This window comes from Colletotrichum lupini, chromosome 1 (genome assembly GCF_023278565.1).
Source record: "Colletotrichum lupini chromosome 1, complete sequence".
In the NCBI taxonomy this organism is placed as follows: domain Eukaryota; kingdom Fungi; phylum Ascomycota; class Sordariomycetes; order Glomerellales; family Glomerellaceae; genus Colletotrichum; species Colletotrichum lupini.
The window spans coordinates 2,317,125-2,339,816 of NC_064672.1; the positions used below are offsets into that span (position 1 = coordinate 2,317,125).

At 52.7% G+C, this 22,692-nt stretch overlaps 6 protein-coding genes across 6 annotated transcripts; 3 read left to right on the top strand and 3 right to left on the bottom strand.

Moving 5' to 3' along the window:
• Positions 1-7: 7 nt before the first annotated feature.
• Positions 8-2,909, bottom strand: CLUP02_00638 (uncharacterized protein; the record flags this gene model as incomplete). Its single annotated transcript, XM_049279685.1, has 4 exons — positions 8-549; positions 607-878; positions 943-2,688; positions 2,743-2,909. The coding sequence occupies 4 exons, from the start codon at positions 2,907-2,909 to the stop codon at positions 8-10; spliced, it is 2,727 nt and encodes a 908-aa protein (XP_049135642.1).
• A 965-nt stretch (positions 2,910-3,874) lies between these two features.
• On the bottom strand, positions 3,875-5,913 carry CLUP02_00639 (uncharacterized protein; the record flags this gene model as incomplete). Its single annotated transcript, XM_049279686.1, has 3 exons — positions 3,875-5,136; positions 5,190-5,344; positions 5,483-5,913. 3 exons carry the CDS (start codon positions 5,911-5,913, stop codon positions 3,875-3,877), a joined length of 1,848 nt encoding a protein of 615 aa, XP_049135643.1.
• A 711-nt stretch (positions 5,914-6,624) lies between these two features.
• Positions 6,625-7,776, bottom strand: CLUP02_00640 (uncharacterized protein; the record flags this gene model as incomplete). Its single annotated transcript, XM_049279687.1, has 1 exon — positions 6,625-7,776. The coding sequence occupies one exon, from the start codon at positions 7,774-7,776 to the stop codon at positions 6,625-6,627; it is 1,152 nt and encodes a 383-aa protein (XP_049135644.1).
• Positions 7,777-10,098: 2,322 nt separating this feature from the next.
• Positions 10,099-12,346, top strand: CLUP02_00641 (eukaryotic aspartyl protease; the record flags this gene model as incomplete). The annotated part of the gene is made up of 5 exons (XM_049279688.1): positions 10,099-10,980; positions 11,034-11,521; positions 11,610-11,643; positions 11,837-11,976; positions 12,037-12,346. 5 exons carry the CDS (start codon positions 10,099-10,101, stop codon positions 12,344-12,346), a joined length of 1,854 nt encoding a protein of 617 aa, XP_049135645.1.
• Positions 12,347-13,681: 1,335 nt separating this feature from the next.
• On the top strand, positions 13,682-16,989 carry CLUP02_00642 (6-phosphofructo-2-kinase; the record flags this gene model as incomplete). The annotated part of the gene is made up of 6 exons (XM_049279689.1): positions 13,682-13,793; positions 15,002-15,223; positions 15,310-15,540; positions 15,664-16,253; positions 16,303-16,416; positions 16,471-16,989. Coding segments are annotated over 6 exons (1,788 nt in total), but the record flags the coding sequence as incomplete, so codon positions are not given.
• A 1,590-nt stretch (positions 16,990-18,579) lies between these two features.
• CLUP02_00643 (ATP-dependent RNA helicase HAS1) lies at positions 18,580-22,376 on the top strand (the record flags this gene model as incomplete). The annotated part of the gene is made up of 9 exons (XM_049279690.1): positions 18,580-19,926; positions 19,983-20,488; positions 20,582-20,663; positions 20,780-20,899; positions 20,957-21,256; positions 21,341-21,561; positions 21,606-21,997; positions 22,082-22,169; positions 22,319-22,376. 9 exons carry the CDS (start codon positions 18,580-18,582, stop codon positions 22,374-22,376), a joined length of 3,114 nt encoding a protein of 1,037 aa, XP_049135647.1.
• Between the last annotated feature and the right edge of the window lie 316 nt (positions 22,377-22,692).

Below are 22,692 nucleotides of genomic sequence, written 5' to 3' on the forward strand. Positions count from 1 at the left end.
GCTACACTCAAAACATGTTGTTGCCTCCGTCATAGTTGACAAAGTCAAAGTCGTCACCCAATAGTGAAGAGGCGAAAGTTTGCTCTCCTCCCACCATTCCCTGGTTCTGCGTGCCCATTTCCCTCGCTTCCGTCCAGGCAGAGTAGAGCCCTTGCTGCGGATCGTCGACAGAGAGATTTTCCGTCAAGTTGTTATCCGTACTGGGCACGAACCCTGAGACCACTGCCATCTCTCCCTCCTCGTTACCTGGTGTCTGGGCTGTATTCGTAGAGGATTCGCCGGCAACTGGCAACGAGGGCGGTCTGACAAAGGCCTCGTCTCGATCAATGGTTCTAGCTTGCTCCCGACTCTTTTCGAAGTTTTCTCTTAGTACGAGCTCCAGGTCGTGGACGATATCCCTCAGCCCGTCTATAAGCTCGGGTGCCATAGCCGCAAATCTTCGCCCAACCTCAGCTTCGATGCGCTCTCGAAGGAGGATCATGATCTCACGGCGCGTGTACTCCTTCCAGGTCTCCTCTCGATCAATTGCGGAGACATCATGATCATAGTCTATAGAGATCTCGAGTTAATTCCGTCTGACTTAAACTTCCATCAGCTCGGACTCACAAGGTGTGGGTATTTCATCTTCCCTAACGTCGAAGAGAGTTCGGTACACGTGCTTCCATTTATCTGCTTCAGTCTGCTTCGATGAGCATCTGACCCTGAGTCGACGTTCGATATCCGGCCCAAATCTGAACCTTCCAGACAGATTTAATTCGTTGTTAACCTCGCAAATCTGGGCGAGTTTGAGGTGCGAATTCAACGCACTTTGCGCCTTGAGATCCCGTCGGCATCTAGGGCATTCAAATGGCGATCCATGCCGGCGGTAGAGGTGCTCTCTGGGCGTCATATTTCAGCAAATTAGACCACTAGGGAATGAAGTAGTAAACAGCAACGACTCACTTCACGCGATGCACTGAAGGCCACCCCGGGCCTGCGCATTCCTTCTTTCTGGGGCATCCATGAGGGTCCCACTTGAAGTAGGGGCATGCAAGCGGTATAACCTTGGGCCCGTCTTGCATGCTTGGCACTTTGCGGCGTCGCTCACTGCCGTCCCCGTCTTCGGCGCTTTCGTCGTCTTCATCTCCGTCGTCAGCAAGACCTTTGCCTTTCCGTCTACCGCAATCCCCTCCCTTGCCGCACAATTTCTGTTGTTTTCGAGGCTTTTGGCCCTGTTCGCCTTTGGTTAACCCCTCAGCCCCTGAGGGAGCCTGAGTAGGTTCACCTGCATCCTCTTCTTTGATGGCAACAAAATTGCCAGTGATATCCTCTAAATGACTATCCAAGTCGTGCAGAAACGCATCCATAACTGTTTGAACGATCTGGCGCCTCTCTGCTTCCATTGCTCGCATTTGTTGTTGTTGTTCATCCGCCGTCGAATCGCTCGTAATATCCGACTCTCCGTATGGAGAACCTGAACTCTCACCCACAGCCACTTGACGCTCATTCTCATGCGGCGACCAAGTGCTTTGTGTCTTCGACCGATAATCAGGCGATTCATTATCAGGCGTCTGACAATCAGATGTTTGATTGCCCGAGAGCTCAAGAACATCGAAGTCGCTACCTTCTAAAGAGTCCTTTGAGGGATTGTACTGGAGAGTTTTGATCGATGATTGTCCAACTTGCTCCAAAAGTGGTGGAGATACATGTCCGGGCTTCTGTGGAGGCCAAGAGTCTTCAGTGTCGAGTTCGTTGGAACGTTCGATTTCGATGAATGATTGTGTCTGGCTGCGCAATAAAGTGCCAAATGCAATGTTCTTGGCGCCATTTGGCGATACGAAGATGTTTGGTGGTGGTTGAAGACTGGTGTAAGGCGGCCCATGACTTGGGTCAGCTAGCCACCTCTCCGTCGAGGTGTTCCAAGGAAAGTGTTGAGTAACCGATTTTGATAATCGCCTTTCTTGCCCGTCGTTGTTCTCAAAAAGATGCCGAATAGCCAAGCTGCCGATGTTATGGCGCCTTTTCCTTTTCGAAAGTGTATGCTGAGAGAAGTCGCTGAGTGACCTTTGAACCCAGAAATCAACGGCAGTCTTCCTACTCTCTGAGGATATAGTCTGATAGTCGTTCGTCTTGGCGTTCGTCTTGTCGTTCGTCTTGTTGCTCGTCTCGAAACTTGGACCAAGGCTTTCAGACTTTTGAGCGAAAAGCTTTGCTGGAAGGAGCTCGAGGAGCTCCAGACACTCCGCTGGCTTGAAGACTCCGAAATTGAGACAACCGAAGGTTCTTCTGATGAGATTATCCTCACCGAGAAGCTCCTGACAGATATCATAGACTTGATGGATGAAGTATCTGCTTGCAGTGTTGGTATCATCGATCTGTGTAATACCTTCCCAAACGCCAAATAGTACCCTTATCAGCTGAGGGTGCTCATCCGTAATGACTCCATTGAGATCTTTCAACAGTTTTGTAAAAGATGAAGGTGAAAGAGTGTCATGACTGTCGTTATGGCGGAAATCATGGATGATTTGGTCGGCTTCGTTGGCCCATTTAAACAAGTGGCATCCCTTGGGGTTGGGGTTTGCGAACAGGGAGCCCGTCTTGACTAGTTCTTGAATATGTTGACCTAAAATTGAGGATAAATTTTCCTCATCGCGATTGTTGTCTTTGGAGGCTCCCCAAATTCCCAGTTTGTAGACGACATGCCGCCTCCTTAACGGTCGGAAGGTTAGTATCTCTATTTGCTAATGTGACGGGGCAGCCTACCGCACAGAGACGCCATGTAATGTCCTCAAGTAATCAATCAATTCATCTAGAGGATGCAACCTGTAGAGCTCGAGAATTGACTGCTTTTCGTGCTCCAATATAGTGTCCACGCGCATCCTGAGTTCGCCCGGCGGGAGCGTCGCGGGTTCGACTGGGTTGATTTCCATGATTCGTCAGACTTTCTTTGAGCTGTAGAATATCCCGTCTTACAGCGATAATTCGATTGAAAAGGCTATGGAAAAAGGGAAGTGAAAAGTATCAAATGAAAAGCAATGGCCCTCTTATAGCCGTAGGATAACTAGACATCAAGCTAGAGTGCGCAGCTGCGCACATGGCTGTCTGCGAGAATGCTCCAATTCCTCACCACTCGTCAGCGTACTTCGCCAGCTGAACTGAGGGGCTGATTCCAGTCCCTGTTGGAACTGTCTCAAAATTTTGGTGGCACAGAGCCATGAGTAGTGAATAAGCTAGCTCCTTTGCCTGAGCGAACCAGTAAGCGCCAAGTTTGAGGCCGCCGCAGACCATGGACGTCATTGGGGCCATGGATAGGCCTCGCTATTTCTTGTCACTGCACTCAAATGTGTGCTTGCTTCTCTGACCAACGGAGCGACCAATCAATGGCCTCTTTGGAGAATGAAATGGTTTGCCATGCGTCTCGTGCGGTTCAAGGCTTGTGATAATTGGATTAGATGGCTGGCGATGTAGACCTGAAGACATAGAGTGGGCACGGAAGCGATAATGTTCAACGGCCAGGCAGCCTCAGATTACGTGAGGGTATGAGGCAATTGAATATACTCTGCGAAGCGGCTGGAGATACTGTTCTCAATGATGTCTCCCTTAAGGGAGGCGCAGCACAAGACCACAAGTGACAAAGTCGCAAGAGTCTGCTCTCCCATGACAACACAGCCAGCTTACACGAATGCCATCACGTCGTAAATTTGAAAAGAGCAGCTGGCTGACAAAAGCCAGACCCTGATCCTGTCCTCAGATGCCCGCTTCCCTTTGTCCCGTTTTTTCAGCTTTCATGATACCTTGAGGAGGACGGCGATTTTGGTACGGGCAAAGGTCAACTTGAAAGAGGTTTGAAGATGAATAAGACCGAGTCTGAGAGTTGACTAGCCCCTCAAAACTATCAATCCTCGTCTACCCACGCTCCTGGGATTCGTAAAGGCGGATTCTCGATCAGATCCCAAAACTCGCCAGCGTATTCCTCGGCCTCCAGACTCCAGATTAGGTCCCAGTCTCCAGGCTCGCGCCCATACGTAAAAGATACCAGTCGCATTCCAGTACCATACGAGCTTTCGTCATACTCTAGAATCAAACGTTCTTCTCGCAGCCGCGCCTCGCACTTGAAATACTCCATCTCTCGTCGGCCGTATTCCTCAAGGTCATGCCCCGAGATCTGGACGTCTTCTAGCCACATTCGTAAAAAGGAGGAGGTTTTGCGTTTGCATTCTGAAAGATAGCAATAGGTTGAAAAAAGTCCAGAAAAGCATGGCGTGTGATAAAGGGGTTTCTCCTCGGCGGCATCAAAAGACATGTGCATGCTTAGCCTTTGAGAGGACACGCCTTGAAGAACCCACCGCGCAAGTTCTCTCCAGCCAGATGCCTCATAGTAAGACTCTACCGTTAGATCACTTGAGTATGACGCGGCGAAGTGTTCTAGAGAGCTGCCTAACGATGTGTCGAGGATCTCATTGAAGTCTGCGGGTTTGATACCTTCATCGTGCTGTATATCGTCTAGTAGAATCCGTGGGTTGATCTGAGACCAGTTTAGATGAGCAAAGCGGGCTTTCAACGGGAGCTGATAATATGTCGTCGCCAGGCTTCTCGTCACGTATTGATGAGCTTCGGGAGCCTGCCACAGAAAGCTTGAAATGGCGTAGAGGTTATCGGTCGTTTCCTCTGGGACAAAATAATCTTCCAAGCAGTCATCGAGAGCGACATGGACCCAAATCTTGAAGAGTTCCAATGTATCATTCAAAGCATGAGCCATGCATGCATAGGGGAGAAGATGATGATTTTGACCACACATGTCGTTGAATTGTAAGCCCATTTCAAGCAAATGATGAATGAGATTAAGCTGCTCCCAGTTGATTGCAAACTGAGGCTGCGTCAGCATCATTGTTATAAGTCGTATCAACGTAGATGCACGTACATGTAGCAGAGTCCACCCCTCCTCAGTACGGTCGAATAAAGATGCCCGATGCTCCTCGATTTCCTGCCGAGCGAGTATCCAGTCTCCACGTCTTATGTAGTAGAATATGGGAGTATTGTAAGGTCGGACTGTCCAAGCTCTCAGTGAGAACTTCCATCCAGCATGCGCTCGGTATGTCTGAATATCCCAGAGCCTCGCTGACATCCACCAAGGTAAATGTAATCGTGCCTGGTATACTGCGAAGTGTTATTAAAAACCTTGCGCTTCACGTACCTACCTAGGTGCTCACCTTGAACGCCATGATACTTGAAGTGCGGAACAGTCCGACTGGTAAAGCCGCCGAAGAGGGAAGACCGTGTGTTGTGGTGTGGCTCTATCCTGGCTGCTTTCACGATAGAAGCTTCGCTATTGTAGCCCGGCTCCTCTGTCAGTTGCACATGTCGGCTTGAGCAAGCTTCAAGAGTAAATGCGGCAGTTTTCGGTGTCTGAACGTCACCCAAAGTTGAGTCGGCCCTACTAGCAATGCAGGCACTCGAGGAAATGTTAGAAATGTCCACTTTCGGAACCAATCAACGCGCTTACAAGATCCTCGTATTCTGTGATAATAGTGCCATTTGCAGGGCAAACTGTAGCTTTTGCTGACAAGTCTGGACCAAGTCCCTTTTAAGAGTAACCCTGAGCTTGGTTATGCTCCTCCGTGACTTCTTCGCGGTAAGAATTTGCTGTTGTAGGTCCGTCGCCAGTATCTCCAACTCGTTCACCACTTGCTGACAACACTTCAGACTGGCATCTGAAGTGCCAATGCTCGGCGCGCTCGCCTGACTGAGCTCCCTGTCCATATCTGCAAGAATAGTGTTGAGGATGTCAACCTGTTCGACAAGCTGGCTGATCTCGTGGGGCACATTCTGGGCTTCGTTCCAAAGCTTCTTGAGCTTAATTGCGCTAGAACCAAGCTTGCCGGCAATCTCGACGACAGTGAAGGCGCTGACGACAATGCCGAAGGCTTCCGCCATTGTGGAGATTGACTTCCCTCGGTACCGAGTGATCTCTGTCGGCCTCGAAGTTGTAGGCTAGGGATAAATGATTGATGGTCGTCGAGAAGGGTTCTGCTACCAACCAGAAGAACAGAGAGCCAGTCATAAGGGCAAACCGGAAAGGGGGCTGCATGACAGACGAGCCCTAGTAGTGCCTCCTAAGCGTCAGGCTTTCCTGCAGGCTGTGAGTGCTGCATGCGTAAGAACCAATTGAGGAAAGATCCCCTGTCACGCAAAGTGTCTCAGAGGAAGAAGTCAGTCTGCCAATGAGATTTCAAACGAGGCAGGAAAGTGCTGCTCGTTGATGGAACTGTGTTGGCTTGCGGTCTCTGGCCTACCTACACCGATGCCCTGATCGACCTCTCCTCCCGAGACGACAGCCGTGGATGCTACGACAAGATCAGTATTTGCGTATCAGATTCGGACAACCGGACTTACGCTATCACGCCTCGACTCAGGGGAATTCTGTCTTTTCAGCCGTATTTCACCACGTACATCTCGAGATCACATCACCTCTCTAGACCCCCCAACAGACAGTATTCCGTACTCAATTGCGGTATGATCTGATTCCTCAAGACAGTCTATAGTACGCACCCGCGTATCTCAATCTATACATGTAGAGACGAAGAAAAGGTATCATCTATGGAAGTAGCAAGTGGTTCAACCCAAAGAATTACGTTCACCGCCAGCCTATTGAATGGTTGGAGGCGGCGTTGGTTGTCGTTTCGGCCTCGCAGGTGCAATTTCCGGTGGTGGCGGTGCGGGCTTGGGTAGTTCAGGAGCTGCCTCCGGAACGGCCTTCGGCGATTCTGGCTTGACCTTTGGGCTCTCCGGCGCAGTCTGCGGTGAGTCCAGTGCTGTCTTCACAGCTTCTACAGTCTTGTCGGCAGTTTCTGAAGCGTTCTCGGGCGTTGGTTCTGACGGGGCACCAGCAGACTTCGTCGTCAGCGTCGGCGGCTCAACCTTCTTCTTAACCAAGTCCTCGTCCCACACATCCTTCACAAGGCCCCAATACCTCGACGAATCCAACTTGGCATGCGCAACATGCTGACTCCCATCAAACCTCTCCTTGCGGACCTTGAACCCGACCTCGGCAGACTCATCCGCGTGCCTCTCCACATCACCCCAGTAAATCATCTCATCCTCTTTGCTGTACAAATACGCCCGCCGCCTCTCACTGCCCAAAAGCGCCTTTTGCCGCAGTGCCGCCCACATCTTGCCAAAGAACCCGACGCGCCCGAACGGGACGTGAAAGAGCCAGAACCAGCCGATGAAGACATGAGCCAACGGCGCCAGGATCCGCGGCATCGAGGCCGAGATCGCGCGGTAGCTCCGCATCCAGTGAAATCCTCCGGGACAAGAGTCGTAGAGCGTCACGTGCGGCGGGAGCTCCAGACGGCCTGCGCGATCCGCATCGGCGTAGAGCTCGAGGAACTTTGCGAGGTTGGTGGCGCCACCGTTGGAGAAGACGTGGAAGAGGAGCTGCGGGGCCCGCTGGCCCGCCCCTGTCTCGGACGAGGCCGGCGGGGGGACGGAGTCTGCTACGGAGCGGATCACGGGCACCGCTGGCTTGATTTGCCGCTTGGAGATGCGGTTGGAGAGGGTGTGGATGAAGGGGCACTTCACGAGAAGGATGCTTGCGGAGGGGTACATTGCCATGTAACGCGATGTGTACTTTGCAATGTGGACGTCCTGGGCCGACATCCAGCTGAATATGGCAACGAGTTTGGGTGAGTTCGGGTCCGGGACGGATGAGGGCGGGTCGTAGAGGAACGTCGTGGGTGAGAGCTCTTGCATGGCTGGCAGGGGTCCGGCAGCGCCGGTGGGCTGGTTTGATGCCATGGTGAGTGTGATTTGGGTTGTCGTGTGTGAGAAACTTTCGATAGCGACCGTTGCTTTTTGTGACCAATTATCCAATGAAGAATCCCGGGGAAGGGTTACAGTCAACGTTCAAGGTAAAGATATGGGAGGGAGACGAGGTGAGGTCAAGATATAACGTAGTCAGAGCTCCAATGGGATGGACGGGTCACCTAGGCAGTACATTCTCAGCCCTATCCTCGGGTCTTGTCGTCATCATGTTAAGGTTGGCTAATTTACCCTTTCCGGTAAGTGCCTCGGCTTTACATCCCTGCCGCACGGGACTTTGGATGTCTCAACCAAATCCTGAGGGATTCACGTTGAGATCTTGGCTACAATTCTCTATCATTGTCAAAAAGATTGATGGGAAAATAAGGCAGTCCGATCAGACCGGAGTGACACGAGCATAGTCAGGCCAGCGGCCCGCCGGCGGGACATGGACTCCGGTTCTTGTACATAGGCCGATCGGTCCCCAACTTCGGAGCTGAGATCGGGGGTGTCAGCACCTTATTCTGGCAGCATATGTTGTAAGATGGAACCCATCGTATTGGTGATTATGTCATGAGCCCGCTGTGAGTCCTCGTCAAACATTGCCATGTATCACTAACGTTGCTCAATACAATTCTGAGGTCAGACCCTATGTAGTAACCGTAGTGAATAGTAGTGCCTCAGATTTCAGGGGTTCCTCAATGGACGTCGCTTCTCGTGTCAGTCGACTCGGTTGAAATGAAGTTCAATTGGTGGTAACGATAGTGGGACGGGCATACTGCATGACGACAATGGTGGCACGTTGGGCAGGACATATGCGGATGGCGCGCCATCTCGCATTTAACATGAAGGAACAAACAGATCTGCCGAGCAGGGGTTGAGAGCTGAGAGTATAGAGACCGAGGTGTATGCTCGGACTTTTTCTTTCACAACACGTTGACAGCACGTTGAGAGCATATGGTTTGGCCGCGAATGACAAGCGTGAACAAACATAGGACCCATCTGGTGTTACCGAAGCTGGATGGCGCAGTGGCGAGGCAGGACTTTTGTAAACTCGAGAAGCTATCTACCTGAGATGAACAGATGCTGTTTCGACCCGATCACATTTGCTTGAGCCGACTTCCGATAGCATGTGCGTGGTCTGAGACTCTTTGCGTTTGTTCAATAAGCTAGCCGACTCCCGAGTAACGTCTGGTGATACTGGTACCTGAATGGCATACCTGGCAAATGCTGCAGGTATCCGCCTAGTGTAATCAAAGCAGTCTGAATGAGACGGAATATCGAAACGCTAGCTGAACTTGATGAATTCCCATTGTTTCAATCAGATACTTAAACCATATTGCTCCCAATTCCCATGCCCGACCATAAGCAAGATGTGCTCCAAGGGGGTTTGCGGATGACCCTCACAATAACACAACCACGATGAGCTAGGCTTTAGTTTATGGAAAGTATTCAAGTCCGAAGATTACTGAGCTATAATCAGCTTCTGTCTTGAAGTAATGTGACATTCGTAAATATGGGTCGATAGGAAGTTGCCAAGGCCGTTTGTATCAATATGTAAGGGAATGTAAGCCGCAGATGAGATATAAATGAAATCTACACCAACGAACCGAATAGCTTACCTATGGGCAGCGAGAGTGGATGAAATCGGGGACTCGTTGCGGGTCTCGGCTATGAGCCATGAGCCATGAGCTTCTTAGGTGATTCCGTCGTCGTTTGTGAGATTTCAAAGCCAATGCAAGTATCAATGATATGGGCGGGAACTTCGCAAATGCCTTACGAGTCAGTGGCAAACTGCAACTTCCTCAACGGGAGGCCAGGATATCAAAGGAAGGTACGCTGTTTCCGTGTGGATCTAATCCTTCCAAGATGGACGTGGCATCCCGAGCAAACGATCCAAGGCAAGCGGTACTTGCCCTTCCCGTCATCAACGATGGCAACCACTTCATGTACCTCCTTCCAGCTTCTAGCAGTCACGGCCATACACACGCTTTCCTAATGTTACAATTCGTCCAAAGGGAAGTAACGCAGACGGGACCAGCCGAGATGGGAAGCACATTCGTGTTTGCTGCGCCTTCCTGCCGTCACCGTCCACCCCGAACACACGTCCGAGGATTGTCCCCCTTTTCAAAAACCCTTCATCTTCCTCACCGTGGGCAGCTTTCCTCAGCCTTTCTCTCCGACATTTGACCAGCGTCCTCGTTCATCTTCAAAAAGAGACTCAAGCTGTAGCTCAACGGTCTCGTCCCTTCTCTTGTTCCATCCATCATTCCTTTCAACCACCCTCATTTTCCCATTCTCTCCGTAATCCAAGACGCCATGAAGGTCGCCAATGTCCTCTCCTCTCTGTTGGGAGTTGGTCTCCTGTCCGCCGACGCCGTCTTGGCCAAGGACAGACGCCGTGTCGGTGTCGAGATCAAGAGCCCTCTCAAAGGCGTCAACTTCCAGCGCATCAAGGCCTTTCGTGAGGCTGCCCCTGATGAGGTCTCTGGCCGCACCCAGAAACTGAAGCCATTCCATGGCAGAATCACCGGCCACAACGCCGCCACTGCCTTGGGCGCTGCCCAGCCTCGAGATCTCTCTTCCAGCTACCAGAACATCACAGCCTTGTCTCCTTGGGGTACTCAATATGCTGTCGAGGTTACCTGGGACGGCAAGCTCATCAACATGATCTTCGACACCGGCAGCAGCGACACCTGGGCCACCAGTTCCAATCTGACGTGTACCAACCTGTCAGGCACTGCTGTCTATTCCCCTGAATCTTGCGGCTTTGGACCGGACAAGATTAACGACTTCAAATATGGCCCCGTCGAGGATGTCCACTTCGCCTTGAGCTACGGTTCTGGCGAGCGAGTGTCCGGGCCCATGGGTTACAGTGACATCGAAGTAGCCGGCATCGTCGTCAAACAACAGCAGGTCGGCCTGGCCAACAAGACGTACTGGATGGGCAACAACTACACCAACGGTGTTCTCGGTCTTGCCTATCCCTCGATCACTAGTGCTTTCACTGGCGACATGAATGAGGATCGCCCTGCTTTCCAGGTTCCATACTCGCCCTTCTTTACCAGCATGGTTCAGCAAGGGCTCTCTTCAGACGCCTTCAGCGTTTCTCTCGTCCGCAATTCGTCTGGCGTAATTGGATGGGGTGGCCGCACTGGTCTGCCAATCACTGGCCCCACGGCCTACACCGATCTCATCATTGTGAGTTTTGACCAAAACAGGATGACATCTCAGTATGACTTACAATCTTGCAGACCAGCATCAACTCACAGCGTCCCGACGGTAGCTGGCAATACTCGTACTACACCATCCTCGTCGATGGCTTGCGTTGGGGATCCACGAGCGACACCAAGAAGTACCTGTACATTGTCGACACTGGCACGACGCTTATGTACGTGCCTCCGCCCACAGCCGAGGCTATTGCCAGATCTTTCTCCCCCAGTGCCATCTACTTGTTCCAGTATGGCGGATACTTCGCCCCTTGTGATGCCATTGCTCCCAAGATAGCCGTCATCATCGAAGGCGCAAGCTTCTTCATCAACCCCGTGGATCTCATCTACCGCGGACTGGTGGACCCTCTCACGGGTTACTGCCAGATTGGTATTACTACCGGTGGCAAGGGTCCGTACATCCTGGGTTCAGTCTTCCTACACAATGTCGAAGCCTACTTTGACGTTGGTGCTGGTCAGGTTCGCTTCTACGGTCGCGAAACCTACGGTGCCACTCCTCAGCTCCCCGAGAAGTAGAAATGCAAGCAGCGGTTTGGTAGTTTCGAGGACACTTCATCAGGTCTTTTGAGATTCGGACTGAGACTACTTAATTTCATGTAGGCTGTTCAACAAGATTGGGGATGAATTTGCTGGGGTTGTTTTGGGGTCATGTTGGCCAAAGACATAGTAGCTTACACAGAGTTGTACTTGTACTGGTGAGATAGGGTTCAGTCTAATGAATGCCACTTGCCTCATACTTTCTTTGAATGCTCACTTGGAATCGTGTTGGTTAGGTAGCAACCTGGCCTCCTCGTCGGCGCCCGGGGCAGCCTGGTAAAGTGTGATAGCAGGTCAGAGACAGCAGCAGTTCCAGCGCAGGCGGTGTTTCCACAGTGGACGAGACTGAAACCAGTGCTCGGGTCGGGACTTATCGGAGTGGCGAGGAGGGCTTATCGAGTTCTAGAGTCCTTATCGATAAGGCACCTCAGTGAGGTCACTGCGATGGCGCTCTCATTTCTGCCACTTGGTTCAACACTTCACGATCCAGGCCCCTCGGCAACACTTACTCACACCTCACCGACTTCCTTCCAAGCGATACCGACCTTGCTGCTGCTGCTGCTTCGGAGGCCAGCTCTCTCCTTCTTTTCCCCTCTGCAGATTTCTTTTCGGCCCTCTTCCTGTATCTCTTGCACCACCTCTTCTTCGCCGTCACGGTCGTATCGTCTCAACCCCCATCGTTTGCGGTGTGCGGCGGTTACTCGGCAGTCGCTGTACCGATCTTTTGGAACCCCTCCGACATCCCCCGTGGTCGGCAACAATTCTGGGAAAAAGACTGGAATAGTGTTCTTCCGACCTGACCAGCCTGGGAAGCGACCTGGACGAAGGCATTCCCGAATTAACCAGCGAACTACCATAGCCCAGTTTCAAAGCAGCTCAGCCATCCACCATGGGTATCGGAGTGATCCCGGCGAATAGTGCCGATGAGAGCAAGAAGACACCTCGACGACAGCATACCTGGAGCTTCAGCAAGGTACGATATTACCGAATTTCTTAGTCTTCTTTTCTTTATGATATTCAAGAGCTTTGAGATTTTTTTGGGGGGTCGTTGTTTTCCTGTTTTGTTTGCGCAGATTTCAGTAGTCTTGTTTACAGTGCAGCGCAATGCCATGCACCGGCTTTCTCACGGGCATCATCAAGTGACTTTTTTCTCCCTCTTTGCCCAGTCGATGGCTTCCTGGCGGTGTGAATAATCACGCAGGGGTGTTGGTCAGCGATGGAGGGCCCCTCCCCTAGCCTTTTTTTCCTTCTGGACTATTTGATACGATCTGGCAATCGTGCCGATTTGTTGGATCCGAGTCCCGGCCGGCTGGACCTGCTTGTTCGGAGCTGTGCTGGGCTGGGCTGCTGGGCTATGAGAGAAAAATGATCCCTGGAACAGTCGTTCAAGCCTAGACTCCTATGCGGATAGAGGCGTTTCCCCCAGCAAGTGCGGCGGTGAAATTTCCCATGTTGCGTGGTCAGAAGACTTGTCCCGGGTGACCTTTTCCCCTGGCGGGTTTTCGTGGGGGTCAGATGTTAGTGGCCATTGGATTGCTCAATTGAGCCTCGAGAGCTTGGGAACCTAGATGACTATGATTCTGTTGCCCGCCAAGTGGTTGATGCAATGCGAATATGATTGTTGGGTCTTTGGCTCTCTGTGGACTCTGGTGAATAGCCGCAGCCGGAGGTCGCCGAGCAGCAAACAGATGAGTGGTTGGAGTGAAAACGATTGGCAAAGTTGTCAAGACGTTGGCGGCACTAGAAAGGGCACTCTTATGAGCATTTGTGGTTGGAATGGGAGGTTCAAGTGGACTGGAATTTGGGTTTCATTCTTCAGCATGAAGGGTCCTTCTTGTTTGCATCCTCTTCATCGCGAAAAGGTAGTCTACCGAATTCCGGTAAACGTGGTATCATGAGGAGGCTCCGGCTATGTCTGGCAAGTCAAATCAATCAGTTCGGCGTGGTCTGATGTCCACCTCGGTTGTTCTCGGTGAGAGTTGCCCTCTTGGCTTTCGGGAGGGTGGTGAACCAAGAAAGCCGACTGGCGAACTGACACCCCAAGGCTCAAGCTGGGCGCGAGTAGGATGCGACATGTCCCTGTGAGCGCTGTGGATGCGGGGATGGTCCGCTAGAGTTTGCGCTGAACTGCTGGAGCTTCAAGGCTGGAGCTTCTGCCCTCGACTCGAGCTGCCCTTCCAGAGGCCCAGTGGGCTAGGCTCCCCGACAAGGGGCACCGGGGAAAGGCGGGCAGAATGAGGGGCACCCGTATGGGGGGGATTGGAGTTCGACCCGGGGCATGGGGTCCAGTGATCCTCTATGATGGAGGGGCGGGCAGACCACGGACTAGAAGCCGCGCGAGGGGGAGACGGCGGCCTCTGCCGTTGCGCACAATGGAACGAATGACCTGCCCTGCATGCATACCCAGTTAGGTACATGCAGCTCAAGGGACACCTTATCCATCTTGTTGTGTCTGCTCAAGGTACCTTAGCTGGTGAAGCTGGTGGTGGTCTCAGTTGCGGACGGGCGAACGGGACGTCTTGAGAATGGGACTTTTCCTTTCCCTTCTGTGCTTTTTGGCGTTCTTGCTCCAATGGCATCGGGCTAGAGAACAAGTCCCATTCTACCTGACCCTCCGTATGGATAGTGCAGCCTTTCGTCCACTGTTCGGTATTAGGGGCCCAGCACATGCCCACAAGATACCTTCGGGAAGATGGGGCCACCAAGCAAGCAGTGCTTTGCTCATGGAAGTACCTTACCCTTCCCTTACCTTGACTACGGATACCCTTCCGCACAAACAGCGATCCATCCCCCGACAAGGCACATGTCGCATCAGTTCATCCAGTGGTGGACTTGATATCTGAACTGGGCAGACTGACCTGACGGATGAGCTGAGCCTGGTGTCTCTCCATCATGGCCGTTGCCGTCGTTGCGCCCGCTGTTTGTTCTTTGAGGGTCTGAGTCTCATTCAAGGCACTACCGAGTCCAGCGATTCTATACCCCTACTCTGAAGTACTTCCCTCACTGCGAAAGAAGTAATGTACTTGCTGCTCTCGGCTCTTTGCTGGCAGCCAAGTTGATTCCAAGCAGCTTCCATTGCCTACCAAGTACCTTTGGTATTCTTGTTCCTCGGGATATCCTCTCGGCAGCCCTTGTCCTATTAGGTTCCCTCTCCTCGTTTACCTATGTTTTACGTACCTTTCTCTCGATCCCCTTCACACTTTCACAGACTTACACACGCTGCCCATCCACTCATTACTCCATGCCCTCCACCCTCACCTTTCACCTCACCTAACATCAGGTCACTCTCTTCTCCTCACTACATCATCGTTCCCCAAATCCTGTGCAACCTCAACTGTGCTGTTTCTGCATCTCCTTACACCTACACATACCCATACCTCCTACCTACCCTTACATACATACCTTGCCTTTGCCTGCAAACGGAATTCTTCAGCAAACAACGTTTCGAATCACAGCCGTTGGCTCAGTCTTCTCCCTAGTCCCTACACTTTGCCAGTATCGTTATCAAAGAAGTCAAAGAGACAAGGACCCCCTCCTCCTCCTCCTCCACTTCTTTCAGCAGTTCCATGTCGTCCGGCTCAGAGTGACCCTTAACCCCCGTCATCCCCGTCACCCCCGTCCCAAAGTCACTGCACCCGCCCCGAGAGTCACGCCCGAGGGGTCCCGCCTATTTGGGCGTAGAGCTACTGCCACGAGCTGGAAGCATCACGCGAGCTGCCTTCCTCCACGCTCTCTCTTTCCACGCCACTCAATTCATCTCCAGCTTCCTTCTCATGCCTACGCGTTTTCAGCTTCTACAACATCCTTTTCCTTCCGTCTCGTCATAACAACTTCCGCTTGGACAACTACCAAAAAGAGAGAGGGAACGAGAGAAAGCACAGCGTCAAGATGCCGGCCAAGACTAACGGCATAGGCATTCAGGTGGAGGATACCAAGATATGCGTCGTCATGGTTGGTTTGCCCGCTCGGGGCAAGAGCTTCATCGCTCAGAAAGGTGAGTAAATATTCTAGCTCCGTATTTCTCCAGGGAATATTCAGCAAACGACGCCGCTACCACTTTGGCGCATTTTCACAGCGTTGATATCGCGATTATTTGACACTGACGTGATTGGCTCAGCGCAACGCTATCTGGGTTGGCTCTCCATCAAGGCAAAGACCTTCAACGTCGGCAGCTACCGCCGCCAGGAGGATGCGCACCCCTCGGCTGATTTCTTTGACTTTTACAATACCGAGGGCGAGCGCAGACGTCGCGCCGCGGCCGAGAAGGCCATCGAGGATATGCTGGCCTGGTTCCGCCAGGGTGGTGTAATTGGCATCCTTGATGCCACCAACTCCACCAAGGAGCGCCGCAAGTGGGTTCTCGACATCTGCACCAAGGAGGGCATTGAGGTCCTCTTCGTCGAGAGCAAGTGCGACAACGAGAACCTCATCATGGCCAACATCCGCGATGTCAAGACTACCTCGCCCGACTACCAGGGACAGGACCCCGAGGAAGCTGCGCTTGACTTCCGCAACCGCATTCGCAACTACGAGAAGGTCTACAAGACGCTTGACGAGGATGGTGATGAGAACGAGTACACCTACCTCAAGATCATGGATGTCGGCAAGCAGGTTATCATCAACCGCATTCAGGACTACCTTCAGAGTCGCGTTGTCTACTACCTCATGAACTTGCACATTCGCCCTCGCTCCATCTGGCTCTCTAGAGTATGTATCACTAACTTTGCGCCGTTGAGTCTTGGCTAATGGGGAACAGCACGGAGAGTCCATGTACAACTTGGATGGCCGCATTGGCGGCGACACTACGCTCTCTCCCCGTGGTGAGCAGTATGCGCGCAAGCTTCCTGAGCTCGTCCGCGATTCAGTTGGTGTAAGTCATTCCAAAGGAAGTATCTTTCTGTCCAGGTTGCTGACCAACCCACAGGACGACCGTCCCCTGACCGTCTGGACCTCGACTCTCAAGCGCACCATCGCTACCGCTCGCTTCCTCCCCCCTAACTACAACCAGTTGCAGTGGAAGGCTCTCGACGAGCTCGACTCCGGCGTCTGCGACGGCCTCACCTACCAGGAAATCAAGGACCGTTTCCCGGAGGATTTCGCCGCCCGTGACGAGGACAAGTACAACTACCGCTACCGCGGCGGTGAGTCGTACCGCGACGTCGTCATCCGCCTCGAGCCCATCATCATGGAGCTTGAGCGCAGCGAGGACATTCTCATCGTCACCCACCAGGCCGTGCTGCGCTGCATCTACGCCTACTTCATGAACAAGAGCCAGGCCGACAGCCCCTGGATGAACGTGCCCCTGCACACCCTCATCAAGCTCACCCCGCGCGCCTACGGAACCGAGGAGGTGCGCTACGAGGCTAACATCCCCGCGGTCAGCACCTGGCGCGGCAAGGGTTCCACGGCCAAGCACGAGAACCCGATTGCGGAGTGTACGTGAAAAGAGTTCTTGAAATTGGTTTGTGGTCCAAGGTTGACTGAAGGATTGGAACAGGAACTTGAGGGAAACGGACGCAGGCGTATCTGTCTTGTGGTCACAATCTCTGTGACTGGGACAATTCGAGATCGATTTGAGACCTGCGCACGCAAAGGATTTCCTTTTTTCTCTTGACGACGACGACGTTTTCAGACTCCACTTTTCGGCATATTCCACTCGGTTCACGATGGCGTTTAAGGACAACACGGAGAGAAAGAAAAGATGACCTATTACAGGGACGGCGGCAAAAACACGCGGAGAGTGGTGGCATGACGCGTCGGAGGGAACCCGACACCCATTCTCGATGGAACAAATTACCTTGCTTTTTACTGGACCAGACGAACGTCAACACGGCGACCGCATCACCCTGTTTACACTTCTCACTCAGAGGTGGGCTCCCACGCTTTCAGAGTCTTGCGGTTGCTGTTGCGATGCATCTGCCGTCCGGTATCACAATTACTTTGCACTTGCTCAAGATCCTACAACTACTCTAGGACAAATGTTTTCAAGGTTCGACAATTCACAACCAAATGAAAGGGAACGAAAGGGAGGGGACAAAAATTGCATCGATCGGACGGGGGGTTACGCAGGCGGTTTGAGTGGTTGCGGACACCGGCATAGAGGTTCGGGTTGGACCAAGGACCAAGGACCGTTTGACATCCGTCTGGGTGTGACGAGGGACTGGACGGTGAAAATTTCCCCTGGCCGGTCTTCTCTACATGTTCCCTTTAGTTTCCCAGTTTCATAGCTTCATGATGAATGTACCTACGTTAGGTACCAATTACGTTCTCGTTCGGTTCCGTGACTGACATCAGAACTGCTGTGTTCTTGTTCCTACCGAGGTTGGTAGTTGAGCATTCTTGAAGATGACGGCGATCGAGATGGTTTGTGCAACTGTCCCCGTCCAGTTGCGTATAACGGAGCCCCATAGGAGCTGGTTGGTAATTTCCAAGCCAACCTTACTAACTATATGTCGAGCATCTCGACAAGGATGAGATCTCGTTCCCGATGGTCTCAAGCTGTGATCCTTGGAAATGGCCTGTATTCCCAGAATTACTCGGTGATGTGTACGCTGCAGTGACCTTAAGAAAACAAATAGCCAAACAGAACGCACAAGCATCTCGTCATCGAGAGAACCCGAGGTTCATGTGAGTCATACGTTGAAAATGATCGTTCGGGGGTGGCTTCTACCGTGGTGGCCTCGATCACAAACTGAAAAGCTTGGATTCAATTTCAAGCTCTGCTCTAGAGCATAAAAGCCCGAGACGTCTGCATATGTTCAAGACGATGGAGGCGTTCATGAGGCCCGCCTTTCGATGAATTCAGCACCCGGTACGTACCTTTTGCCCCGCATCGCATTCCACTCGGGGTGGATTAACCGCCTCCGTTATCAACCCAGACTTTTCTGACCGATAAGAAAAAAAATTCCCAGGCGGGAGAGGGTCGACACTTTTGGTAACAGCTTGAGAGAAGTCCCTTCTGGCCGCCTTTACTGCACGGTTTTCTACAACGCAATTTTTGCATTGCAAAGAACCGCCACAAAAACCACACAACATGGACGCCGCCACGAGCAAGAAGAGAAAGTCACGCGACTCCAATGGCGTGAAGGTCTCTAGCAAAAAGCGAGCCGCCGAGGCAGAGATCCCCGCCGCCACGACGACCGCAGAGGCCCCCGCGAAGAAGTCCAAGAAGGTGAAGCGCAGCAAGCAGCCCGAGGCCGAGCCGGAATCCGACAATGAGGCGGTGGAGGAGCAAGTCGAGGCCGGCAGCGACGCCGAAGATGTCGAGAACGAGGAGGAGACGGCCGCCGCCAACTTCAAGACGGCACAAGACGACGAAGACGAGGGCAACGGCTCCGACCTCGACGATGACGTTCACGCGCCCGCAAAGGACACCGCCGACGGCGAAAACGACATCCCCAACGCGCAGCAGCTCTCCCTCCCGCCCGCCGCCGGCGCCGAGGCCCACGACTTTGCCGAGCTCAACCTCTCCGAGAAGACGATGAAGGCCATTGGCGACATGGGCTTCACCAAGATGACGGAGATCCAGAGGCGGGGTATCCCCCCCTTGCTGAGCGGCAAGGACGTCCTGGGCGCGGCCAAGACGGGTTCCGGAAAGACGCTCGCGTTCCTCATCCCCGCCGTCGAGATGCTCAGCGCCCTGCGCTTCAAGCCGCGCAACGGCACCGGCGTCATCGTCGTCTCGCCCACCCGCGAGCTGGCGCTGCAGATTTTCGGCGTCGCGCGCGAGCTGATGGCGCACCACTCCCAGACGTACGGCATCGTCATCGGCGGCGCCAACCGTCGCGCCGAGGCGGACAAGTTGCAAAAGGGTGTCAATTTGCTGATTGCCACGCCCGGCCGCCTGCTGGATCACCTGCAAAACACCCCTTTCGTCTTCAAGAACCTCAAGTCCCTCATCATCGACGAGGCCGACCGGATATTGGAAATCGGTTTCGAGGACGAGATGCGGCAGATTGTCAAGATCTTGCCAAAGAACGACCGCCAGACGATGCTCTTCTCCGCGACGCAGACGACAAAGGTCGAGGACCTGGCGCGCATTTCGCTGCGCCCGGGACCGTTGTATGTGAATGTCGACGAGAAGCAGGAGCACAGCACCGTCGCGAACTTGGAGCAGGGATACGTGCTCTGCGACGCGGATAAGCGGTTCCTGCTGCTGTTCTCGTTCCTGAAGCGCAACCTGAAGAAGAAGGTTATCGTCTTTTTCAGCAGTTGTAACTCTGTAAAGTACCACGCCGAGCTGCTCAACTATATCGATTTGCCGGTGCTGGATCTGCACGGCAAGCAGAAGCAGCAGAAGCGGACGAATACGTTTTTCGAGTTTTGCAATGCCAAGCAGGGTACCCTCATCTGCACCGACGTTGCCGCTCGTGGTTTGGATGTGAGCCACTCTCTCACACACTCGTGGATGCAATGGTGTACTAACAGAACTCGCAGATCCCCGCAGTAGACTGGATCGTCCAGGTCGACCCCCCAGATGACCCGCGCGACTACATCCACCGCGTCGGCCGAACCGCCCGCGGCTCCAACAGCAAGGGCCGCTCCCTCATGTTCCTCCAGCCCAGCGAGGTCGGCTTCCTGACGCACCTGAAGGAGGCCCGCGTGCCCGTGGTGGAGTTCGACTTCCCCGCCAACAAGGTCGCCAACATCCAGTCCCTGCTCGAGAAGCTCATCAACCAGAACTACTACCTCAACAAGAGCGCCAAGGACGGCTACCGGTCCTACCTGCACGCCTACGCGTCGCACTCGCTGCGCACCGTGTTCGATGTGAATAAGCTGGACCTGGCTAAGGTGGCAAAGAGCTTTGGGTTCTCGACGCCGCCGAGGGTGGATATCACTGTTGGCGCGAGCATGAGTCGGGACAAGAAGACGCAGGGGAGGAGAGCGTACGGAAGTCAGCCTAGGAACCAGCAGAGTGGTACCGGTGGGTTTTACAAGAAGCGGTGAGGGGTGTCAGTGGATGATGAAGAAGAAGAAGAAGAAAAGGGAGGGAAGAGAGGTTCTTGTTATTGCTGAGATGGCATGGTTCCTGTGAGAATAGATTTTGGTCAGCACGGCGTCGCGTTCATCAAAAACCATGATGGTCAAAAAATGGTAATTGGGACTTTGATTTGTTTTGTAAGATTTTGGGACTGCTTATGATATGTGATTGTGGAGTAAAGACTCGATGGCCTGTAACAAGGGGGAAAGAGCATCGCCTCTCATTGTCCGCTGCTGACGTATTCTCAATCCAGTCTGAAGAACCCAGACAAATCCTTTGGGTTTGTCGAGCTCAATGTCTACCGGAACGGCAAGAAACATCCATCTTTCAGAATGAGGCCAGCAAGTTGAGGCCAGCTTGGTCTACTGAGCCCGTCGGTCGGATGGTCGTGGCCAGGGAGCCCGGGATCTGATGCATTGTGAATATACAGAAGAGCTCACCAGAATACTCTATTGAATCTGTTCTTCCACACCGGCTATGGGCCTCAGACCGGGCTCCTCCTGCTTCACTCACCCCGTCTCCGGGCCATGCAATTCTCCATATCTACACCATTCGGACGAGAGCTCGAATCAACCACATTACCAACCCATCCCATCCCATATCTTTTTTCCTCCCACCCGGCGTGCCTTCCTTTCTTGAGAGAGTTTCTTCCAACTCTTTTTTTCTTTTTCTTCTCTGGACCACTACTCGATTCATTCTTTCTGCTCCATCCATATATCACCAAGAAGTCGTACGTTTTGGGAGCAAAAAGGGAGATGAACGGCAGGTCGCATAGAAGCTTCGCCCTTCCAATCAACAACAAACGAATCACCAGACACATTTTCCGTCTACTTTCTCACCACAGTATCGAGAACCAAAGTCAGCTTTGAGCAAATACCACATCTCGGAGTACCACAGTCAAAAGACAGCTGAAGATTTTACTCGATACCCAAAGAAACGAGACAATATACCAGAGATCACCTCGATCCACAGCCACTCCGATCATCACTTCCTGCCCCCTTCTTTTAGGACTCCGATATCACAAAACACACCCTCGTAGCGATCAAGGGACTGCTAGGAACTCACTCAACCCTCTACAGACAACACCCATATCAATCCAACAACTCAACCCCCATCATTCACAAAGAATCAACTCCAAGCAACCTCAAATCACCCAAACCACACCCAAGAATAACCAAGATGTGCACCTACACCTACACCCTGCACACGGCCTGCATGCACAAGCAGTACCAGAACATGATGGAATGCGTCCGCACCCGCACCGGCGACAGCACCACCCGATTCGGCACCTACAGGACCCTCCACGGCGAGCTCACCCTCAACAGGCCCGTCCACCTGCCCGAGGAGGAGCCCTTTGACATTCCGCTCCGGGAGTGTCGCGCTCGGCCCCGGTTCGCTACCCGTCCTGTGTCCGGGCTTTGTGTTGCTTGTAAGAGGGCAGAGAAAGAGAAGCGGGCTGCCGAGGCTTTGAGTAAGTTTTTATTCTTGCTTTACTGTTTGTCTTTGATTGTTTTTCTTCTTTTTATTAAAGATGTCTGTCTCGATCTTGGTTCAGCGACACTGCCTTGCCTAGAAGTCTATGCACAGAGAACATTTTATGATTCAGCATTGTTTAAGGTTGTATCCGGTACTACATCTACACCGTGAACAGATCCCTATTCTTCACCATTCTTCTCAATACGCATATACCATGCGGCGTACTCGCTTGGAGATGATGACTGACTAAGGCTGGTGATATAGAAGCTGAGCGATTGGCGGGGGTTGCTGACATGCCGGCGGGTGTGAGAAACAGCATCATGGGGTTGGAGACGCTGGTTGCTGCTACTAAGAGGATGGATCTGGAGGATTGAGGGCTACGATACATAGCCGATCACCTCAGCTCATCCTCTTGGGGGCAGCAACTGGTGATAGAGATTGGAGAAGTGGGTTATAAGGGCGTTCATTACGGAGAGCAAGGGAAAGTGTTTTTCGGGACCGTTGGCATGGACTTTAGGAATGATACCCCCCAGACGGAATGATGCGTAACGACATCAATTGAGATTTTCTGGTCTTGATGAATATGGTTCCAGGTCCACGCCAATGTTGAAACGACGTAGAGATGGATGGTGATGGTGATGTTAATGATGGATGTTGGGCGGTGGAGGCCGGCGCCGAAGTGACACGGAC